The sequence below is a fragment of the Gorilla gorilla genome, chromosome 13, assembly GCF_029281585.2.
Source record: "Gorilla gorilla gorilla isolate KB3781 chromosome 13, NHGRI_mGorGor1-v2.1_pri, whole genome shotgun sequence".
Classification (NCBI taxonomy): Eukaryota; Metazoa; Chordata; class Mammalia; order Primates; family Hominidae; genus Gorilla; species Gorilla gorilla.
In genome coordinates, this window is record NC_073237.2 from 102,004,246 (window position 1) to 102,024,493 (window position 20,248).

The 20,248-nt window shown below is 41.0% G+C and overlaps 1 protein-coding gene and 1 pseudogene across 2 annotated transcripts in view; both read left to right on the forward strand.

Annotated features, from left to right (window-relative positions):
- Nucleotides 1-20,248, forward strand: part of TMEM38B (transmembrane protein 38B) — an 86,376-nt gene that overhangs the window by 55,852 nt on the left and 10,276 nt on the right. For both annotated transcript variants that reach the window (XM_004048401.5, XM_019034225.4), the window contains exon 5: nt 480-597. In XM_004048401.5, the coding sequence (XP_004048449.1) occupies nt 480-597 (118 nt within the window). The remainder of the gene's footprint in view (nt 1-479; nt 598-20,248) is intronic.
- Nucleotides 12,337-15,927, forward strand: LOC101125487 (DEP domain-containing protein 1A-like; annotated as a pseudogene).

A 20,248-nucleotide genomic window follows, 5' to 3' on the forward strand; every position in this document is an offset into this window, starting at 1 on the left:
TTAGTTATTTCTTGCCTTCTGCTAGCTTTTGAATGTGTTTGCTCTTGCTTCTCTAGTACTTTTAATTGTGATGTTAGGGTGTCAATTTTAGATCTTTCCTGCTTTCTCTTGTGGACACCTAGTGCTATAAATTTCTCTCTACACACTGCTTTAAATGTGTCCCAGAGATTCTGGTATGTTGTGTCTTTGTTCTCATTGGTTTCAAAGCACATCTTTATTTCTGCCTTCATTTTGTTATGTACCCAGTAGTCATTCAGGAGCAGGTTGTTCAGTTTCCATGTATTTGAGCAGTTTTGAGTGAGTTTCTTAATCCTGTAACTCAGCATTTTCAACACTTTTTAAAGTGTTTTAACAAAACTCATTTTTGCATTACATCTATTAATAACCCATTATGTTAATGTTTTGCAGTGCACTCTTTGAGAAAGATAGAGATATGTCATATTTGTTACTTGCTGATTTAAAATGTGTTTTATTTTCAGCCCTGCCAAGGTAACCCTGCTGGGGTCAGTTATCTTCACATTCCAGCACACCCAGCATCTGGCAATATCAAAGCATAATCTTATGTTCCTTTATACCATCTTTATTGTGGCCACAAAGGTAAGAATTCAAAGTACCTGTAATTATTACAAATCCTGTATAACTATTCCCCTTTGATACAATTTTGCATGCTGGGCAAGTAAGAGTAACATTTATTTATTATCTAAGAGGAATAATTTGGGGAGCTTTACTCAGCACATCCATTGACTTTCTGAAACTTAGCTTTTCTGTGATTTCTCATTTGCTTTATGCTAGGGCTATCAGGAAACAGTGGCAGATAGCCTAGTAGTATATTGGAGAAGACAGAGTAGTGGAAATAGCCAAGGCTGATCAGAGACTGCGAAGATGATACTGTCTCATTTGTAAAATGAGGCACTTGAGATAGATATTCTCTGAATTTCCTTTAAGCTCTAAAATTTCAAATATTTTATATTAGGACATATTTGTAGTCATTCTTTCCTATTACTATTGCCTGGGTCGAAGCTTTATTCCTTCCTGAAGATAGGTTAGAGACAGGCAGTCTTGGGTTCAAATCCCAGTTTTGCTGCCTAGTCCCTGAATAGGCAAGCCACTTAATGTCTCTGAATCCTGATTTTCTCATCTTCATTGTACGATTGTTGAGAGGATTGGAGAGGATGCGTGTCTTTCTGTCACTGTATCTCATGTATCTTACGAATTTTGTTTGCAGCTGTATCATGAGGCTAATTCTGACTATTCATACCATGATTAAGTATTGTTCCCTATTCACAAGTAGACGATTGATTTTGTAATAAGATTATTATTTAAGTCTAGAAAATTTTATGGCCACCTCTATTTTAGACTAGATATTTTTGGCTAAAAACTTATCTACAGGATTTTTAAAAGGAAAACAGGATAGATTATATAAATATGTGTCTTAGAATGAAGTCACTGTATGAATCATTTATTTTTGTTTCAGTAGTCTCTGAATTGGAAATGATCTGTGGCTGTAATTCAGGTAACAAATATTGGAGGCAAAATCTCTTCACATGTAGTCTCTTCCAGTCCTCAAATTTTGAGCTGTGTATATTTTTTCTAACAGCTTTATTGAGATATATTTTCCATACTGTGTTAGTCTGTTCTCATGCTGCTAATAAAGACATACCTGATACTGGGTAATTTATAAAGCAAAAGAAGTTTAAGGAACTCACATTTCCACATGGCTGGGGAGGCCTCACAATCATGGTGGAAGGCGGAGGAGGAGCAAAGGCACATCTTACATGGTGGCAGGCAAGAGAGCTTGTGCAGGGGAACTCCCATTTATAAAACCATCTGATTTTGTGAGACTTACTATCCCAAGAACAGCACAGGAAAGACCCTCATGATTCAGTTACCTTCATCTGGCCCTGCCCTTGTACAATTCAAGGTGAGATTTGAGAGTGGAGATATGAGTGATGTATGGTTTGAGCCAAACCATATCACATATCATACAATGCACTTAAAGTGTATAATTGAATAGTTTTTTAGTATATTCATGGAGTTGTGCAATTATCACTACAAATCAGTATTAGAACATTTTTATCACTCCAAAAAGAAACATCGTATTCTTTAGAAGTCATTTCACGTTTTCCCCAATATTTCCAGCTATAGGCCATTTATTTATCCACTCATCAGTTGATGGACATTTTGATTGTCTCACTTTTTGGCTAATATGGATAATGAGCTGTGAACATTCATGTAAAAATTTTTGTGTGGACATGTGATTCATTTCTCTTGAGTATATCATCTGTGAATGGAATTTTTAGGCCATATGTTAATTCTGTTTATCCTTTTGAGGAACTGATACATTGTTTTCCAAAGTGGCTTTATCTTTTTATATTCCCACCAGCAATGTATGAGATTTCCAATTTCACCACACCATTACCAGCACATATTGTTGTCTTTTTTATTGTAGCCACCCTAGTGGGTGTGAAGTGGCATCTCATTGTGGTTTTGATGTACATCTGAGTATCTTTTTTGTGCTTGTTAGGTATTTGTATATCTTCTTTGGAAAAATATCTAGTCAGATCATTTGCCCGTTTTCAATTTATATTTTGTTTTAGTGTTGAGTTGTAAAATTCTTTTCATATTTTGGATACTAGAATCTTACCAGACTTAATGATTTGCAGATATTTTCTTCCATTCTGTAAGTTTTTTTTTTCACTGATAGTTTCCTTAGAAGGATAAACTGGTAAAATTTTGATGAAGGCCGGGCACAGTGGCTCACACCTGTAATCCCAGCACTTTGAGAAGCTGAGGTGGGCAGATCCCCTGAGGTCAGGAGTTTGAGACCAGACTAGCCAACATGGTGAAACCCCATCTCTACTAAAAATATAAAAATTAGTTGTGCGCGCCTGTAATCCCCGCTACTCAGGAGGCTGAGGCAGTAGAATCACTTGAACCAGGGAGGCAGAGGCTGCAGTGAGACGAGATTGCACCACTGCACTCAAGCCTGGGCAACAGAGAAAGACTCTGTCTCAAAAAACAAAAAACACACATTTTTTTTATGAGTCCAATTTACCTATTTTCTCTTTTATTATGTATTCTTTGTGTGTCATAGCTAAGAAACCATTGCCAAATCTAAGGTCATGAAGATTTACCTCTATATTTTCTTCAAGAGTTTTATAGTTTTAGCTCTTGTATTTAGTTTTTATGATCTGTTTTGAGTTAAGTTTTGTGTATGGTATGACGAACAGTCCAAGTTTTCTCATGTGGATATATAGTTGTCTGAGCACTATTTATTGTAAAAACATTTCTTTTCCTTTGTGAATTGCCTTTACAATCTTGTCAAAAATCAGTTGACTGTAAATTTGAGGGTTTATTTCTAGATTCTCAATTTTATTCCATCCATATGTGTGCCCGTCCTTATGCTATTACCATTATGTCTTAATTGTTGTAGCATTGTAGTTAGTTTTGAAATCAAGACGTGTGACTCTGGTAGGATCCAAGATGGCTGATTAGAAGCAGCTGTGGTCCATGGCACTCATGGGGAGAAGTGAAAAGGGGCAAGTGAATTCAGCACCTTCAACTGAAATATCCAGGTTCTTGCATTGGGACTGTCTAGGCAGACAGCTTAACCCATGGAGAAGGAAGAAAAGCGGTGAGGTGGGGGACCATGGCCTACCTGGGAGCAGCATGGAGCCAAAGGAACCCCCATTGCCAGCCAAGGGAAGCAGTGAGTGATTATGCAACCTTGCCCAGGGAACCACGCTTTTCTCATGGACCTTTGCAACCCGTAGATCAGGAGATCCCCTCGTGAGCCCATGCCACCAGGGTCTTGGGTCCGATACACAGAGCTGTGTGGAGTTTTGGCAGAGCAGCTGCTCAGGCATACACAGAGACCCAGGAGTTTATATACTGTGGCCCTGGAGTGCTTAGCAAGTGAGGAAATCTATCTGTACATATTCCTAGGAAGAGGGCTGAATCCAGGGAACCAAGCAGCATTGTGCTGCAGGCCCCACTTCCATGGCATCTCATAATTTAAGACCCACTGGCTTGGGTTCCAGCCTGCCAACAGCAATAGGCTGGAATCTGCCTGAGACAGGTCTTGAGTTCCTGGGGGGAGGGGCGGCTGGCATCTATGCAGTTTGGTAGACTCAGCCGTTCCAGCCTTCCAGCTTTGGAGAATACAAACAGTCCAGATGAGGAAGGGTCCCCCACAATGCAGCACAGCTGCCTTGGCAGATCATGGCCAGACTGCCTCTTTAAGCAGGACCCTGATTCATTCCTCCTCATTGGGCAGGACCTTCCTGTGGGGCCTTTAGCCACTTCAAAAGGGTTCTATTGGGACGTAGCTCTCAGCGGGAGGAGTGGCCGCCATTTTTGTGGTTTGGTAGACTCAGCTGCTGTAGTCTGCTGGCTTTGGAGAATACAAATGTTACAGATGAGAAAGAGTTGTGCCACAATGCAGCACAGCTGCTTTGCTAGATCATTACCAGACTGCTTTTTTAAGCCGGACCATGATCCATTCCTCTTCACTGGAGAGGACCTCCCTACGGGGACTTCATCCATTCCAGCCAGGGTTCTCCAATCTCCCCCTGCGATGGAGCTCCCAGAGGGAGGGGCAGTCACCATCTCTGTGACTCAGTTGACTCATCCATTCTAGGCTGCCAGCTTTGGAATGCCCAAATGGTTCAGACAAGGAAGGTCTCCCCCAGTGCAGCACACCTCTACCAAAAAGCAGCCAGACTGCTTTTTTAAGTGGGTCCCTGATCTTGTTCCTCCTGACTGGGTGAGACCTCCCAACAGGGATCTGTAACCACCTCCTACAGGTGTGTTCGGTCTGGCAGCAGGTCAGAACCCACCGGGGGCAGAGCTTCCAGAGGAAGGAGCTGGCTGCCATCTTTGCTGTTTCATAGCCGTCACTGATGATACCTCCAGGTTTGGGAAAAACCAAGGTAACAAGGGTCTGGAGTGGACCCTCAGCAAACCGCAGCAACCCTATGGTAGACTGGCCTGACTGTTAAACAGGAGACAACAACAACATAAACAAAAAAGGCCCCACAAAAACCCCATTCAAAAGTCAGCAACTTCAAAGATCAAAGGTAGATAAGCCCACAAAGATGAGAAAGAATGCAAAAATGGTGAAAACTCAAAAAGCCAGAGTGCCTCTTCTCCCCAAAATGATTGCAACATCTCTGCAGCAAGGGCATGGAACTAGGCTGAGGCTGAGACGCCTGACTTGACAAAAGTAGGCTTCAGAAGGTGAGTGATAATGAGCTTCACTGAGCTAAAGGGGCATGTTCTAACCCAATGGAAAGAAGCTAAGAATCATGATAAAACGATAAAGGAGCTGATAGCTAGAATAGCCAGTTTAGAGAGGAACAGAATTGACCTGATGGAACTGAAAAACACAACATGAGAACTTCACAATGCAATCACAAGTATCAACAGCAGAATACATGAAGCCGAGGAAAGCAGCTCAGAGCTTGAAGACTGTCTTTCTGAAATAAGACAGGCAGACAAAAATAGAGAAAAAATAATGAAAAAGAATGAACAAAATCTCTGAGAAATAGGGGATTATGTAAAGAGACAGAACCTATGATTGGAGTACTTGAAAGAGACGAGGAGAATGGAACCAAGTTGGAGAACATACTTCAGGATATCATCCAGGAGAACTTCCCCCACCTAACAAGACAAGCCAACATTCAAGTTCAGGAAATCCAGGGAACCCAGTTAGATACTCCACGAGAAGTTCAACCCCAAGACACATAATCATCAGATTCTCCAAGGTCGAAATGAAAGAAAAAATGTTAAGGGCAGCCAGAGAGAAAAACCAGGTCACCATCAAAAGGAAACCCAGCAGACTAACAGTGGACCTTTCAGTGGAAACCCTGCAAGCCAGAAGAGATTGGGGGCCAATATTCAATATTCTTTTTTTTTTTTTTTTTTTTTTTATTTTTTTTATTATTTTTATTTTTTATTGATCATTCTTGGGTGTTTCTTGCAGAGGGGGATTTGGCAGGGTCACAGGACAATAGTGGAGGGAAGGTCAGCAGTTAAACAAGTGAACAAAGTTCTCTGGTTTTCCTAGGCAGAGGACCTTGCGGCCTTCCGCAGTGTTTGTGTCCCTGGGTACTTGAGATTAGGGAGTGGTGATGACTCTTAACGAGCATGCTGCCTTCAAGCATCTGGTTAACAAAGCACATCTTGCACCGCCCTTAATCCATTCAACCCTGAGTTGATACAGCACATGTTTCAGAGAGCACAGGGTTGGGGGTAAGGTCACAGATAACAGGATCCCAAGGCAGAAGAATTTTTCTTAGTACAGAACAAAATGAAGTCTCCCATGTCTACCTCTTTCTACACAGACACGGCAACCATCTGATTTCCCAATCTTTTCCCCACCTTTCTCCCCTTTCTATTCCACAAAACCGCCATTGTCTTCATGGCCCGTTCTCAATGAGCTGTTGGGTACACCTCCCAGACGGGGTGGTGGCCGGGCAGAGGGGCTCCTCACTTCCAAGTAGGGGCGGCCGGGCAGAGGCGCCCCTCACCTCCCGGACGGGGTGGCTGGCCGGGCGGGGGGCTGACCCCCCCCACCTCCCTCCTGGACGGGGTGGCTGGCCGGGCGGGGGGATGACCCCCCCACCTCCCTCCCGGATGGGGTGGCTGGCCGGGCGGGAGGGCTGACTCCCCCACCTCCCTCCCAGATGGGGCGGCTGGCCGGGCGGGGGGTTGACCCCCCCCACCTCCCTCCCGGACGGGGCGGCTGGCTGGCCGGGCAGAGGGGCTCCTCACTTCCCAGTAGGGGCGGCCGGGCAGAGGCGCCCCTCACTTCCCCGACGGGTCAGCTGGCCGGGCGGGGGGCTGATCCCCCCACCTCCCTCCCGGATGGGGCGGCTGGCTGGGCGGTGGGCTGACCCCCCCACCTCCCTCCCGGACGGGGTGGCTGGCCGGGCAGAGGGGCTCCTCACTTCCCAGTAGGGCGGCCGGGCAGAGGCGCCCCTCACCTCCTGGACGGGGCAGCTGGCCGGGCGGGGAGCTGACCCCCCACCTCCCTCCTGGACGGGGCGGCTGGCTGGGCAGAGGGGCTCCTCATTTCCCAGTAGGGGTGGCCGGGCAGAGGCGCCCCTCCCCTCCCGGACGGGGCGGCTGGCTAGGCGGGGGGCTGACCCCCCCACCTCCCTCCTGGACGGGGCGGCTGGCCGGGCAGAGGGCCTCCTCACTTCCCAGTAGGGGCGGCCGGGCAGAGGCGCCCCTCACCTCCCGGACAGGGCGGCTGGCCGGGCGGGGGGCTGATCCCCCCACCTCCCTCCTGGACGAGGCGGCTGGCTGGGCGGGGGGCTGACCCCCCCACCTCCCTCCCGGGCGAGGTGGCTGCCGGGCGGAGACGCTCCTCACTTCCCAGACGGGGTGGCTGCTGGCCGGAGGGGCTCCTCACTTCTCAGACGGGGCGGCTGCCGGGCGGAGGGGCTGCTCACTTCTCAGACGGGGCGGTTGCCAGGCAGAGGGTCTCCTCACTTCTCAGACGGGGCGGCCGGGCAGAGACGCTCCTCACATCCCAGATGGGGCGGCAGGGCAGAGGTGCTCCCCACATCTCAGATGATGGGCGGCTGGGCAGAGCCGCTCCTCACTTCCCAGATGTGATGGCGGCCAGGAAGAGGCGCTCCTCACTTCCTAGATGGGATGGCGGCCGGGCAGAGACGCTCCTCACTTTCCAGACTGGGCAGCCAGGCAGAGGGGCTCCTCACATCCCAGACGATGGGCGGCCAGGCGGAGACGCTCCTCGCTTCCCAGACGGGGGGGCGGCTGGGCAGAGGCTGCAATCTCGGCTCTTTGGGAGGCCAAGGCAGGCAGCTGGGAGGTGGTTGTAGCGAGCCGAGATCATGCCACTGCACTCCAGCCTGGGCGCCATTGAGCACTGAGTTAACGAGACTCCGTCTGCAATCCCGGCACCTCGGGAGGCCGAGGCTGGCAGATCACTCGCGGTTAGGAGCTGGAGACCAGCCCGGCCGACACAGCAAAACCCCGTCTCCATCAAAAAAATACGAAAACCAGTCAGGCGTGGCGGCGCGCGCCTGCAATCGCAGGCACTCAGCAGGCTGAGGCAGGAGAATCAGGCAGGGAGGTTGCAGTGAGTTGAGATGGCAGCAGTACCGTCCAGCTTCGGCTCGGCATCAGAGGGAGACCGTGGAAAGAGAGGGAGAGGGAGACCGTGGGGAGAGGGAGAGGGAGAGGGAGAGGGAGGGAGAGGGAGAGGGAGAGGGAGAGGGAGACTCAATATTCTTAAAGAAAAGAATTTCCAACCCGGAATTTCATATCCAGCCAAACTAAGCTTCATAATTGAAGGAGAAATAAGATCCTTTTCAGACAAGCAAATGCCGAGGGAATTCATCACCACCAGGCCTGCTTTGCAAGAGCTCCTGAAGGAAGCACTAAATATGGAAAGGAAAAACCATTACCAGCCACTACAAAAACACACTGAAGCACAGACCAGTGACACTATGAAGCAACCATATAAACAATTCTGCAAAATAACCAGCTAGCATCATGATGATAGGATCAAATTTACATAACAACAATACTAACCTTAAATATAAATGGGCTAGAGGCCCCAATTTAAAGACACAGAATGGCAGGCTGGATAAAGAGCCAAGACCCATCAGTATTCTGTCTTAAAGAGACCCATATTCCATGCAAAGACACACATAGGCTCAAAATAAAGGGATGGAGGAAAATTTATCAAGCAAATGGAAAACAGAGAAAAGCAGGGTTGCAATCCTAGTTTCAGACAAAACAGACTTTAAAACTAATGAAGATAAAAAAAGACAAAGAAGTGCATTACATAATGGTAAAGGATTCTAAATATATATGAACCCAATACAGGAGCACCCAGATTCATAAAGCAAGTTTTTAGAGATCTACAAAGGGACCTAGACTTCCACACAATAATAGTGGAAGACTTTAACACCCTACTGACAATATTAGATCATTGAGACAGAAAATTAACAGAGATATTCAGGACCTGACCTCAGCTCTGGATCAAGCAGAGCTGATAGATATCTACGGAACTCTCCACTCAAAAGCAACAGAATGTACATTCTTCTCATTGCCACACAGCACTTAATATAAAACTGACCACATAATTGGAAGTAAAACACTCCTCAGCAAATGTAAAAGAACTGAAATAATAACAGTCTCTCAGACCACAGATCAAATTAGAACTCAAGACTAATAAATGCACTCAAAACCAGACAACTTCATGGAAATTGAACAACCTGCTCCTGAACGACTCTTGGGTAATTAATGAAATTAAGGCAGAAATTAAGAAGTTGTTTGAAACTAATGAGAACAAAGAGACAGCATACCAGAATCTCTGTGATGCAGCTAAGGCAGTGTTAAGAGGGAAATTTATAGCACTAAATGCCCACATAAAAACCTAGAAAGATCTCAAGTTAACAACCTATCACCTCAACTGAAAGAACTAGAGAACCAAGAGGAAACCCCAAAGCTAGCAGAGGACAAGAAATAATCAAGATCAGAGTTGGACTGAAGGAGATAGAGACACAAAAATCCCTTCAAAAAAATCAACAAATCCATGAGCTGGTTTTTGGAAAACGTTTATAAATAGACTGCTAGCTAGACTAATAAAGAAAAACAGAGAAGAATCAAATAAACACAATCAGAAATGATAACACTGACCCCACAGAAATACAAACAACCATCTATATAGAGAATACTGTACTATATACTATAAGCAGAGGATACTAGAAACACCTCTATGCAAATAAACTAGAAAATCTAGAAGAAATGGATAAGTTCCTGGACACATACACCCTTGCAAGACTGAACCAGGAAGAAGTTGAATCCCCAAATAGACCAGTAATTAGTTCTTAAATTGAGGCAGTAATACATAGCCTACCAACCAAAAAAAGCCCAGGACCAGATGGATTCACAGCTGAATTATACCAGAGGTACAAAGAATTGCTGGTGCCGTTCTACTGAATCTAGTCCAAAATATTGAAAAGGAGAGACTCCTCCCTAACACCCACTGGGGCCTGTTGGGGAGGTGGAGGGAGGGAGAGCATCAGAAAAATAGCTAATGGATGCTGGGCTTAATACCTGTGTTATGGGATGATCTGTGCAGCAGTCCACCATGGCACACATTTACCTGTGTAACAAACCTGCACATCCTGTACATGTACCCCTGATGTTAAATAAAAGTTGAAGAATGAAGAAAAATAAATAATAAAAAAGAAGTGTGACTCCTCTGAGTTTGTTGTTCTTTTTCAGAATTGTTTGACTATTCTGGATCACTACCATTGCCATATGAACTTTAGGAACAACTTCACAATTTCTGCAAAGAAGCCAGCTCTTATTTTGATAGGGATTGCTTTAAATCTGTAAATTGATTTGAGAATAATTGTCATCTTAACAATAATGTTTCCTATTCATTAACACAAGAGTTCTTTTGATTTAGTTGGGCCATCTTTGTTTTCAATATACGAGTCTTACAGTTTTTTTGTTAAATTTATACCTAAGTATTTTATTCTTCGATTTTATACTAAATACAATTGTTTTAAAATTTCACTTCCGGGCTGTTTATTACAAATATGTAGAAATACAATTGATATTTGTATATTGATTTTGTATCCTGCAACCTTGCTGAACTCATTTGTTAGTTCTAATAGATGTTTTAAAAGGCAGATTCCTGGCTGAGCGTGGTGGATCATGCCTGTAATCCTAGCACTTTGGGAGGCCAAGGTTGGCAGATCCCTAGAGGTCAGGAGTTCGAGACCAGTCTGGCCAACATGGTGAAATCCTATCTACTAAAAATACAAAAACAGAGGTTTCAGTGAGCCGAGATCGCGCCGTTGCACTCTAGCCTGGGCAACAGAGCCAGACTCTGTCTCAAAAAATAAATAAATAATAAAATAGAAGGTCGATTCCTTAGGATTTTCTATATGCAGGATCATGGCATCTGCAGATAGAGATAATTTTACTCTTTACTTTTCAATCTGCAAGTCTTTAATTTTCTTGCCCAGTTGTCCTGGCTAGAACCTTCACTATAGTGTTGATAGAAATGGAGAGAATGAGCATTCTTGTCTTTTTCTTGATCTTAGGGAGAAAGCATTTGGTATTTCACTATTAAGTATAATGTTGGCTGTGGGTTTTTCCTAGATGCCTTTTAGTAGAGTAGGAAGTTAGTTCCCTTCTACTCCTAGTTTGCTGAATGGGTGGGAGCTGTATTATTTTTGAGTTTCTAACTTTAATCTTTAAAGAAAATGAATGTGTATTATGGGTTTGGTAAGAATAAATAGCACTGGTATCTTACATTTTCTTGAGTTACAGCATCAATTTTTGTTCATAGCCTAATTTGTGGAATAAAAATGATAATTTTTCTTACAATTGTTGCTGGATGTAAAGTTCTGTATTTTAACACCCAAACTTAAACACCATACTGCAATGTAATAATAATAAAGATATTTAAAAATAGGAAAACATACAATGTTGAACTTCTCTTATAATATTTCTCAACATTTTCCTAATTATAAAGTATATCCACCAGTTTCTAAATAGAATATTCATTTTTAACTAATTCATTTGCCTAAATCCCATTTAGATTTTACTGATACTGATAATATATTTAATAATCATAATGATTTTTTTATCTTTTATATTTTATTTCAATAGTTTTTGGGGAACAGGTTTTTTTTGGTTACATGGATAAGTTCTTTAGTGCTAATTTCTGAGTTTCGTACACCTGTCACCTGAGCGGTGTATACTGTACCCAATGTGTAGTCTTTTGTCCTTCATCTCTCTCCCACCCTTCCCCCCAAGTCCTCAAAGTTCATTGTATCATTCTTATGCCCTTGCATCCTCACAGCTTAGCTCCCACTTATAGAGAACATGTGATATTTGGCTTTTCGTTTCTGAGTTACTTCACTTTGAATAATGGTCTTCAACTCCATCCAGGTTGCTGCAAATGCCATTATTTTATTATTTTGTTCCTTTTTATGGCTGATTAGTATTCCATGGTGTATACATACCACATTTTCTTTATCTACTTGTTGGTTGATGGGCATTTAGGCTGGTTCCATATTTTTGCAATTGCTAATTGTGCTATAAACATGAGTTTGCAAGTGTCTTTTTCATATAATGACTTCTTTTACTTTGTGGAGATACCCAGTTGTGGGATTACTGGATCAAATGGTAGTTCTACTTTTAGTTCTTTGAAGAATCTCCATACTGTTTTCCATAGTGATTGTACTAGTTTATATTCCCACCAGCAGTGTAAAAGTGTTCCGTTTTCAACACATCTACACCAATATTTTAAAAATATTTAAAAATAAAAATTATTTGAAAAAACATTGAGAAGTGTCGGTTATCTATTGGCTGCTAAGTAAAAGGAGTAATTGTGAAATAGAGCTGTTGTGAAATAAAGCATAAGGAACGGTAAAGAATGACTAAAACTGAAAAGAGGCTGTTGGGTTTCGAAATTAAGAGATATTTGGTGACCTTAGTAAAAGCAATTTCAGTGGACTGGTAAGGGATAGAAAAATGATTGTAATCAATTGAGGTGAATAAAAAAGTGAAGATGAAGAGTATAAACTATTTTAAAGGGATTTGGAGGGAGTATAAACAGGAATAAAACTTGGGAGAGCAGTTTGGCAATATCTGACAAGGTTGAAGATTCACTCATCTTGTGACCTGTTAACTCTATTTTTAGGTATAACCAACAGCAGTGTTTCCCAAGGTATGGTACAGGGCACAACTTTTTCAGGACCACTTTAAAAAAATTCTTCAGCAGATGCTATTCAAATCGGCAGCAGGGCCAGTGGTTGTGCTGAGACTCGCTACTGCCTGGGCCGCTGGGCCTGAGTGTTGCCTTTGCTGCCATGGACACCAGTGGGCACTGACAGACCTATGGAGAGTTGGGGTGTGCCTCCCAGGCCTTATCTGGCCACCAAGCTGGAATGCCCTTCAGGCGGGCATGTATTATTAGTCCTACTTTACCAGTGTGGACACTGAGGCTCACAGACGTTAAATCCTTCTAAAGACACATCTACAGCAAGTGGCAGAGCTAGAATTCAGATCTTCCTGGTATGGCGAGCTTACATGGATTCTGCTACTTATGGAATGAAATTACCACATCTTTTCGAGCAGGAATGCCTCTAAGAAAACACAGACAACACTTTAAAAAATATGGCAGTTGTTTCACAGCAGGAGAAGCAGTGGATTGGCTTTATGACCTATTAAGAAATAATAACAGTTTTGGTCCTAAAGTTACAAGACAACAGACTATCCAACTGTTGAGGAAATTTCTTAAGAATCATGTAATTGAAGATATCAAAGGCAGGTGGGGATCAGAAAATGTTGATGGTACTAACCAGCTCTTCAGATTTCTTGCAACTTAGCCATTTAAAACTCTGCCACGAAGACATCCAGAATTGAGAAAAAACAACATAGAGAACTTTCCCAAAGATAAAGATAGTATTTTTAAATGACGAAACTTATCTTGTAGAACTCCTAAAAAGCATGGATTACATTTATCTCAGGAAAATTCCGAGAAAATAAAGCATGAAATAATCAATGAAGATCAAGAAAATGCAGATGATAATAGAAAACTAAGCCAGGAAGATGTTGAAGAAATGTGGAGATATGTTATTCTGATCTACCTGCAAGCCATTTTAGGTGTGCCATCCCTAGAAGAAGTCATAAATCCAAAACAAGTAATTCCCCAATATATAATGTACAACATGGCCAATACAAGTAAACATGGAGTAGTTATACTACAAAACAAATCAGATGACCTCCCTCACTGGGTATTATCTGCCATGAAGTGCCTAGCAAATTGGCCAAGAAGTGATGATATGAATAATCCAACTTATGTTGGATTTGAACAAGATATATTCAGCACAATCACAGATTATTTTCTAGATCTCCTTGAACCTCTCCTTACTTTTGAATATTACGAATTATTTGTGAACATTTTGGTTGTTTGTGGCTATGTCATAGTTTCATATAGATCCAGTGGGATACATAGAATCCAAGATGATCCACAGTCTTAAAAATTCCTTCACAATTTGAATTCCTTCAAATCAATGGAGTGCCTTCTTCTCAGTCTGCTTCATAGAGAAAAAAGAAGAATCAGATTCTACTGAGAGACTACGGATAAGCAATCCAGGATTTCAAGAAAGATGTGCTAAGAAAATGCAGCTAGTTAATTTAAGAAACAGAGGAGTGAGTGCTAATGACATAATGGGAGGAAGCTGTCATAATTTAATAGGGTTAAGTGGTATGCATGATCTGTCCTCTAATAGCAAACTAAGTTGCTGTTCTTTGGAAGGAATTGTAGATGTGTCAGGGAATTCAAGTAAAGAGGCATCAAGTGTAAAGAGGCATCAATCTTCCAAACATAGAAGGACAAAATACTAAACTGTTTTTAGAGTCTAAGCCCAAACAGGAATTCCTGTTGAATCTTCATTCAGAGGAAAATATTCAAAAGCCATTCCGTGCTGGTTTTAAGAGAACCACTACTTTGACTGCTCAAGACCAAGAGGAGTTGTGTAATGGGAAATGCAAGTCAAAACAGCTTTGTAGGTCTCAGAGTTTGCTTTTAAGAAGTAGTACAAGAAGGAATAGTTGTATCAATACACCATTGGCTGAAATGATCATGAAACCAAATGTTGGACAAAGCAGCACAAGTGTGCAAACAGCTATGCAAAGTGAACTCGGAGAGTCTAGTGCTGCAATCAATAAAAGACTCTGCAAAAGTTCAATAGAATTTTCAGAAAATTCTTTACTTCCAGCTTCTTCTGTGTTGACTGGTACACGAAGTTTGCTGCAACCTCATTTAGAGAGGGTTGCCATCGATGGGCTACAATTGTGTCGTTTGTTACTTCCGCCACCAAATTGTAGAAAGCTTCAACTTTTAATGCGTATGATTTCCCAAATGAGTCAAAATGTTGATATGCCCAAACTTCATGATGCAATGGGCATGAAATCACTGATGATACATACCTTTTCTCGATGTGTGCTATGCTGTGCTGAAAAAGTGGATCTTGATAAGCTTCTGGCTGGAAGATTAGTTTCTTTCTTAATGGATCATCATCAGGAAATTCTTCAAGTACCAACTTATTTACAGACTGCAGTGGAAAAACATCTTGAATACTTAAAAAAGGGACATATTGAAAATCCTGGAGATGGACTATTTGTTCCTTTGCCAACTTATTCATACTGTAAGCAGATTAGTGCTCAGGACTTTGAAAAGCAAAAAGTTTCTACCTCTCAAGCTGCAATTACAGAACTTTTAGACAATGTTATTAAAAACAAGAGTTTACCTCTAAAGGAGAAAAGAAAAAATCTAAAACAGTTTCAGAAGGAATACCCCTTGATATATCAGAAAAGATTTCCAACCACGGAGAGTGAAGCAGCACTTTTTGGTGACAAACCTACAATCAAGCAACCAATGCTGATTTTAAGAAAACCAAAGTTTTGTAGTCTAAGATACTAACTGAATTAAAAATTATGTAATACTTGTGGAACTTTGATAAATGAAGCCATATCTGAGAATGTAGCTAATCAAAAGGAAGTCTGTTATTAATAAGGTATTTCTAAATAAGCACATTATGTAAGGAATTACCAAAATAGTTATCAATGTGAGACTCCTAGGAGACTAACTAGATCTCAACTGAGAGCACATAACAATAGGTGATACCAAATACTTTTTGTTTTTAACACAGCTATCCAGTAAGGCTATCATGATATGTGCTAAAATTTTATTTGCTTGAATTTTGAAAATTGAGCTGTGTTCATCAAGATTAAACTATAATTCTGTTTTTAAAAGAAAATTTATCTGCATATGTGCAAGTTCTGAGATATTAGCTAATGAATTAGTTGTTTGGGGTTACTTCTTTGTTTCTAAGTATAAGAATGTGAAGAATATTTGAAAACTCAGTGATATAATTCTCAGCTGCCAAATGTTGCACTCTTTTGTATATTCTTTTTCCACTTTTAATCTATTTATATATATATGTATGTTTTTAAAATACGTGTATATTTTATCAGATTTGGTTTTGCCTTAAATATTATCCCCAACTGCTTCAGTCATTCATTTGTTTAATATATGTATGTTTTGAATTCTAATTTGCATAATCTATTAGAAGATGGGGACGTAAAAGAAGTATAAGGCAATCATATATTCATTCAAAAGATACTTATTTAGCAACTGCTATGTGTCTTTCATTGTTCCAGATATGCGGAGACAGTGATAAATAAAACATATAATCTCTTCTGTGAGGTATTTATTTTTAATCAAGGGAGATACACCTATCAGATGCTTAAAATAACAACATTACCTACTGCAGTCAGGGCATATAGAATCATTCAGCTCAAGACTGACTTCTATGATGATGGAACAGGTCTCTAAGCTAGTGGTTTTCAAATTGGTGCACATTAGAGTCACCCGAGGAGTTTTAAAACAGCCTATATGCCCAGGGCCTAACTTATACTAATTAAATCTGAATTTTAGGGATGTTGTATAAGGATTAGTATTTCTTTTAATCTAGGTGATTCCAGTATTCAGCCAACTGTGAGAATCAGTGTCCTAAATGCTTTTTATAAACATTTTTATAAGTGTCAAGATGGTGGCACATTGACTTTATTTTTTCATTGGAAGAAAATGCCTGCCGAGTATAAATGCCTCTCATCTTAAAACAAGGTTCTTCAGGTTTCTGCTTGATCGACTTGGTACAAACTTGAAGCAAGTCGCCTTCTATTTTTTACTCCAAGGTTTAATATCTATTCCTTAAGTGTAAAGAAATATATAATGCCTGGGTTGCAATAAAATCTTAATGTTTAATGACTATTCTCATTTCTCAATATAATTTCATAATATTTCTCTATAAAATGATAGTGTTCCATTTAACATTACTGATTTTTATTAAAAATCTGGACAGAAAATTATAAATATGACTTTATCCTAGAAACTGGCTATAAAAATTTTTTTTTAAATTTATTATTATACTTTAAGTTTTAGGGTACATGTGCACAATGTGCAGGTTAGTTACATATGTATACATGTGCCATGCTCGTGCGCTGCACCCACTAACTCGTCATCTAGCATTAGGTATATCTCCCAATGCTATCCCTCCCCCTCCCCCCACCCCACAACAGTCCCCAGAGTGTGATGTTCCCCTTCCTGTGTCCATGTGTTCTCATTGTTCAATTCCCACCTATGAGTGAGAATATGCGGTGTTTGGTTTTTTGTCCTTGCGATAGTTTACTGAGAATGATGATTTCCAGTTTCATCCATGTCCCTACAAAGGACATGAACTCATCGTTTTTTATGGCTGCATAGTATTTCATTGTGTATATGTGCCACATTTTCTTAATCCAGTCTATCATTGTTGGACATTTGGGTTGGTTCCAAGTCTTTGCTATTGTGAATAATGCCGCAATAAACATACATGTGCATGTGTCTTTATAGCAGCATGATTTATAGTCCTTTGGGTATACACCCAGTAATGGGATGGCTGGGTCAAATGGTATTTCTAGTTCTAGATCCCTGAGGAATCGCCACACTGACTTCCACAATGGTTGAACTAGTTTACAGTCCCACCAACAGTGTAAAAGTGTTCCTGTTTCTCCACATCCTCTCCAGCACCTGTTGTTTCCTGACTTTTTAATGATTGCCATTCTAACTGGTGTGAGATGGTATCTCATTGTGGTTTTGATTTGCATTTCTCTGATGGCCAGTGATGGTGAGCATTTTTTCATGTGTTTTTTTGGCTGCATAAATGTCTTCTTTTGAGAAGTGTCTGTTCATGTCCTTCGCCCACTTTTTGATGGGGTTGTTTGTTTTTTTCTTATAAATTTGTTTGAGTTCATTGTAGATTCTGGATATTAGCCCTTTGTCAGATGAGTAGGTTGTGAAAATTTTCTCCCATTTTGTAGGTTGCCTGTTCACTCTGATGGTAGTTTCTTTTGCTGTGCAGAAGCTCTTGAGTTTAATTAGATCCCATTTGTCAATTTTGTCTTTTGTTGCCATTGCTTTTGGTGTTTTAGACATGAAGTCCTTGCCCATGCCTATGTCCTGAATGGTAATGCCTAGGTTTTCTTCTAGGGTTTTTATGGTTTTAGGTCTAACGTTTAGCACTGATCCCACAGAAATACAAACTACCATCAGAGAATACTACAAACACCTCTACGCAAATAAACTAGAAAATCTAGAAGAAATGGATAAATTCCTTGACACATACACTCTCCCAAGACTAAACCAGGAAGAACTTGAATCTCTGAATAGACCAATAACAGGAGCTGAAATTGTGGCAATAATCAATAGCTTACCAACCAAAAAGAGTCCAGGACCAGACAGATTCACAGCCGAATTCTACCAGAGGTACAAGGAGGAACTGGTACCATTCCTTCTGAAACTATTCCAATCAATAGAAAAAGAGGGAATCCTCCCTTACTCATTTTCTGAGGCCAGCATCATCCTGATACCAAAGCCGGGCAGAGACACAACCAAAAAAGGGAATTTTAGACCAATATCCTTGATGAACATTGATGCAAAAATCCTCAATAAAATACTGGCAAAACGAATCCAGCAGCACGTCAAAAAGCTTATCCACCATGATCAAGTGGGCTTCATCCCTGGGATGCAAGGCTGGTTCAATATATGCAAATCAATAAATGTAATCCAGCATATAAACAGAGCCAAAGACAAAAACCACATGATTATTTCAATAGATGCAGAAAAGGCCTTTGACAAAATTCAACAACCCTTCATGCTAAAAACTCTCAATAAATTAGGTATTGATGGGATGTATCTCAAAATAATAAGAGCTATCTATGACAGACCCACAGCCAATATCATACTGAATGGGCAAAAACTGGAAGCATTCCCTTTGAAAACAGGCACAAGACAGGGATGCCCTCTCTCACCACTCCTATTCAACACAGTGTTGGAAGTTCTGGCCAGGGCAGTTAGGCAGGAGAAGGAAAGAAGGGGTATTCAATTAGGAAAAGAGGAAGTCAAATTGTCCCTGTTTGCAGACGACATGATTGTGTATCTAGAAAACCCCATTGTCTCAGCCCAAAATCTCCTTAAGCTGATAAGCAACTTCAGCAAAGTCTCAGGATACAAAATAAATGTACAAAAATCACATGCATTCTTATACACCAACAACAGACAAACAGAGAGCCAAATCATGAGTGAACTCCCATTCACAGTTGCTTCAAAGAGAATAAAATACCTAGGAATCCAACTTACAAGGGATGTGAAGGACCTCTTCAAGGAGAACTACAAACCACTGCTCAAGGAAATAAAAGAGGACACAAACAAATGGAAGAACATTCCATGCTCATGGGTAGGAAGAATCAATATCGTGAAAATGGCCATACTGCCCAAGTTAATTTACAGATTCAATGCCATCCCATCAAGCTACCAATGACTTCCTTCACAGAATTGGAAAAAACTACTTTAAAGTTCATATGGAACCAAAAAAGAGCCCGCATCGCCAAGTCAATCGTAAGCCAAAAGAACAAAGCTGGAGGCATCACACTACCTGACTTTAAACTATACTACAAGGCTACAGTAACCAAAACCGCATGATAGTGGTACCAAAACAGATATAGATCAATGGAACAGAACAGAGCCCTCAGAAATAACGCCGCATATCTACAACTATCTGATCTTTGACAAACCTGAGAAAAACAAGCAATGGGGAAAGGATTCCCTATTTAATAAATGGTGCTGGGAAAACTGGCTAGCCATATGTAGAAAGCTGAAACTGGATCCCTTCCTTACACCTTATACAAAAATCAATTCAAGATGGATTAAAGAAACTGGCTATAAAATTATTGGACCAAATTGAATTCTTTCTAAGGCATTTGTATGTTAAAACTTTTTTTGTTTATAGATATGTAAAATGTGGATTATTTTGCAAATTGAGATTAAAATTATTTGGGGTTTAGTAACAATTTAAAAAATGCTTTAGCAAAGTAGCATTTAATATTTATTGATGAAACCATTAGAAATGAGCTCCTTTAAAAATTTTTAAAAGTCAACTTTTTAGAAGTATAATTTATGCATATTAAACTATATTCATGGATAATAAAGTACCTTCAGTCTAGGAGTACATTTTGATGAGTTTTGACAAATTTGTATACCTGTGTAACTACTACCACAGTCAATGTATGAAACATTCCTATCACTTTGGAGCATTTCCTTGTACCTTACTCTAGTAAATCCCAGCCACTACCCATA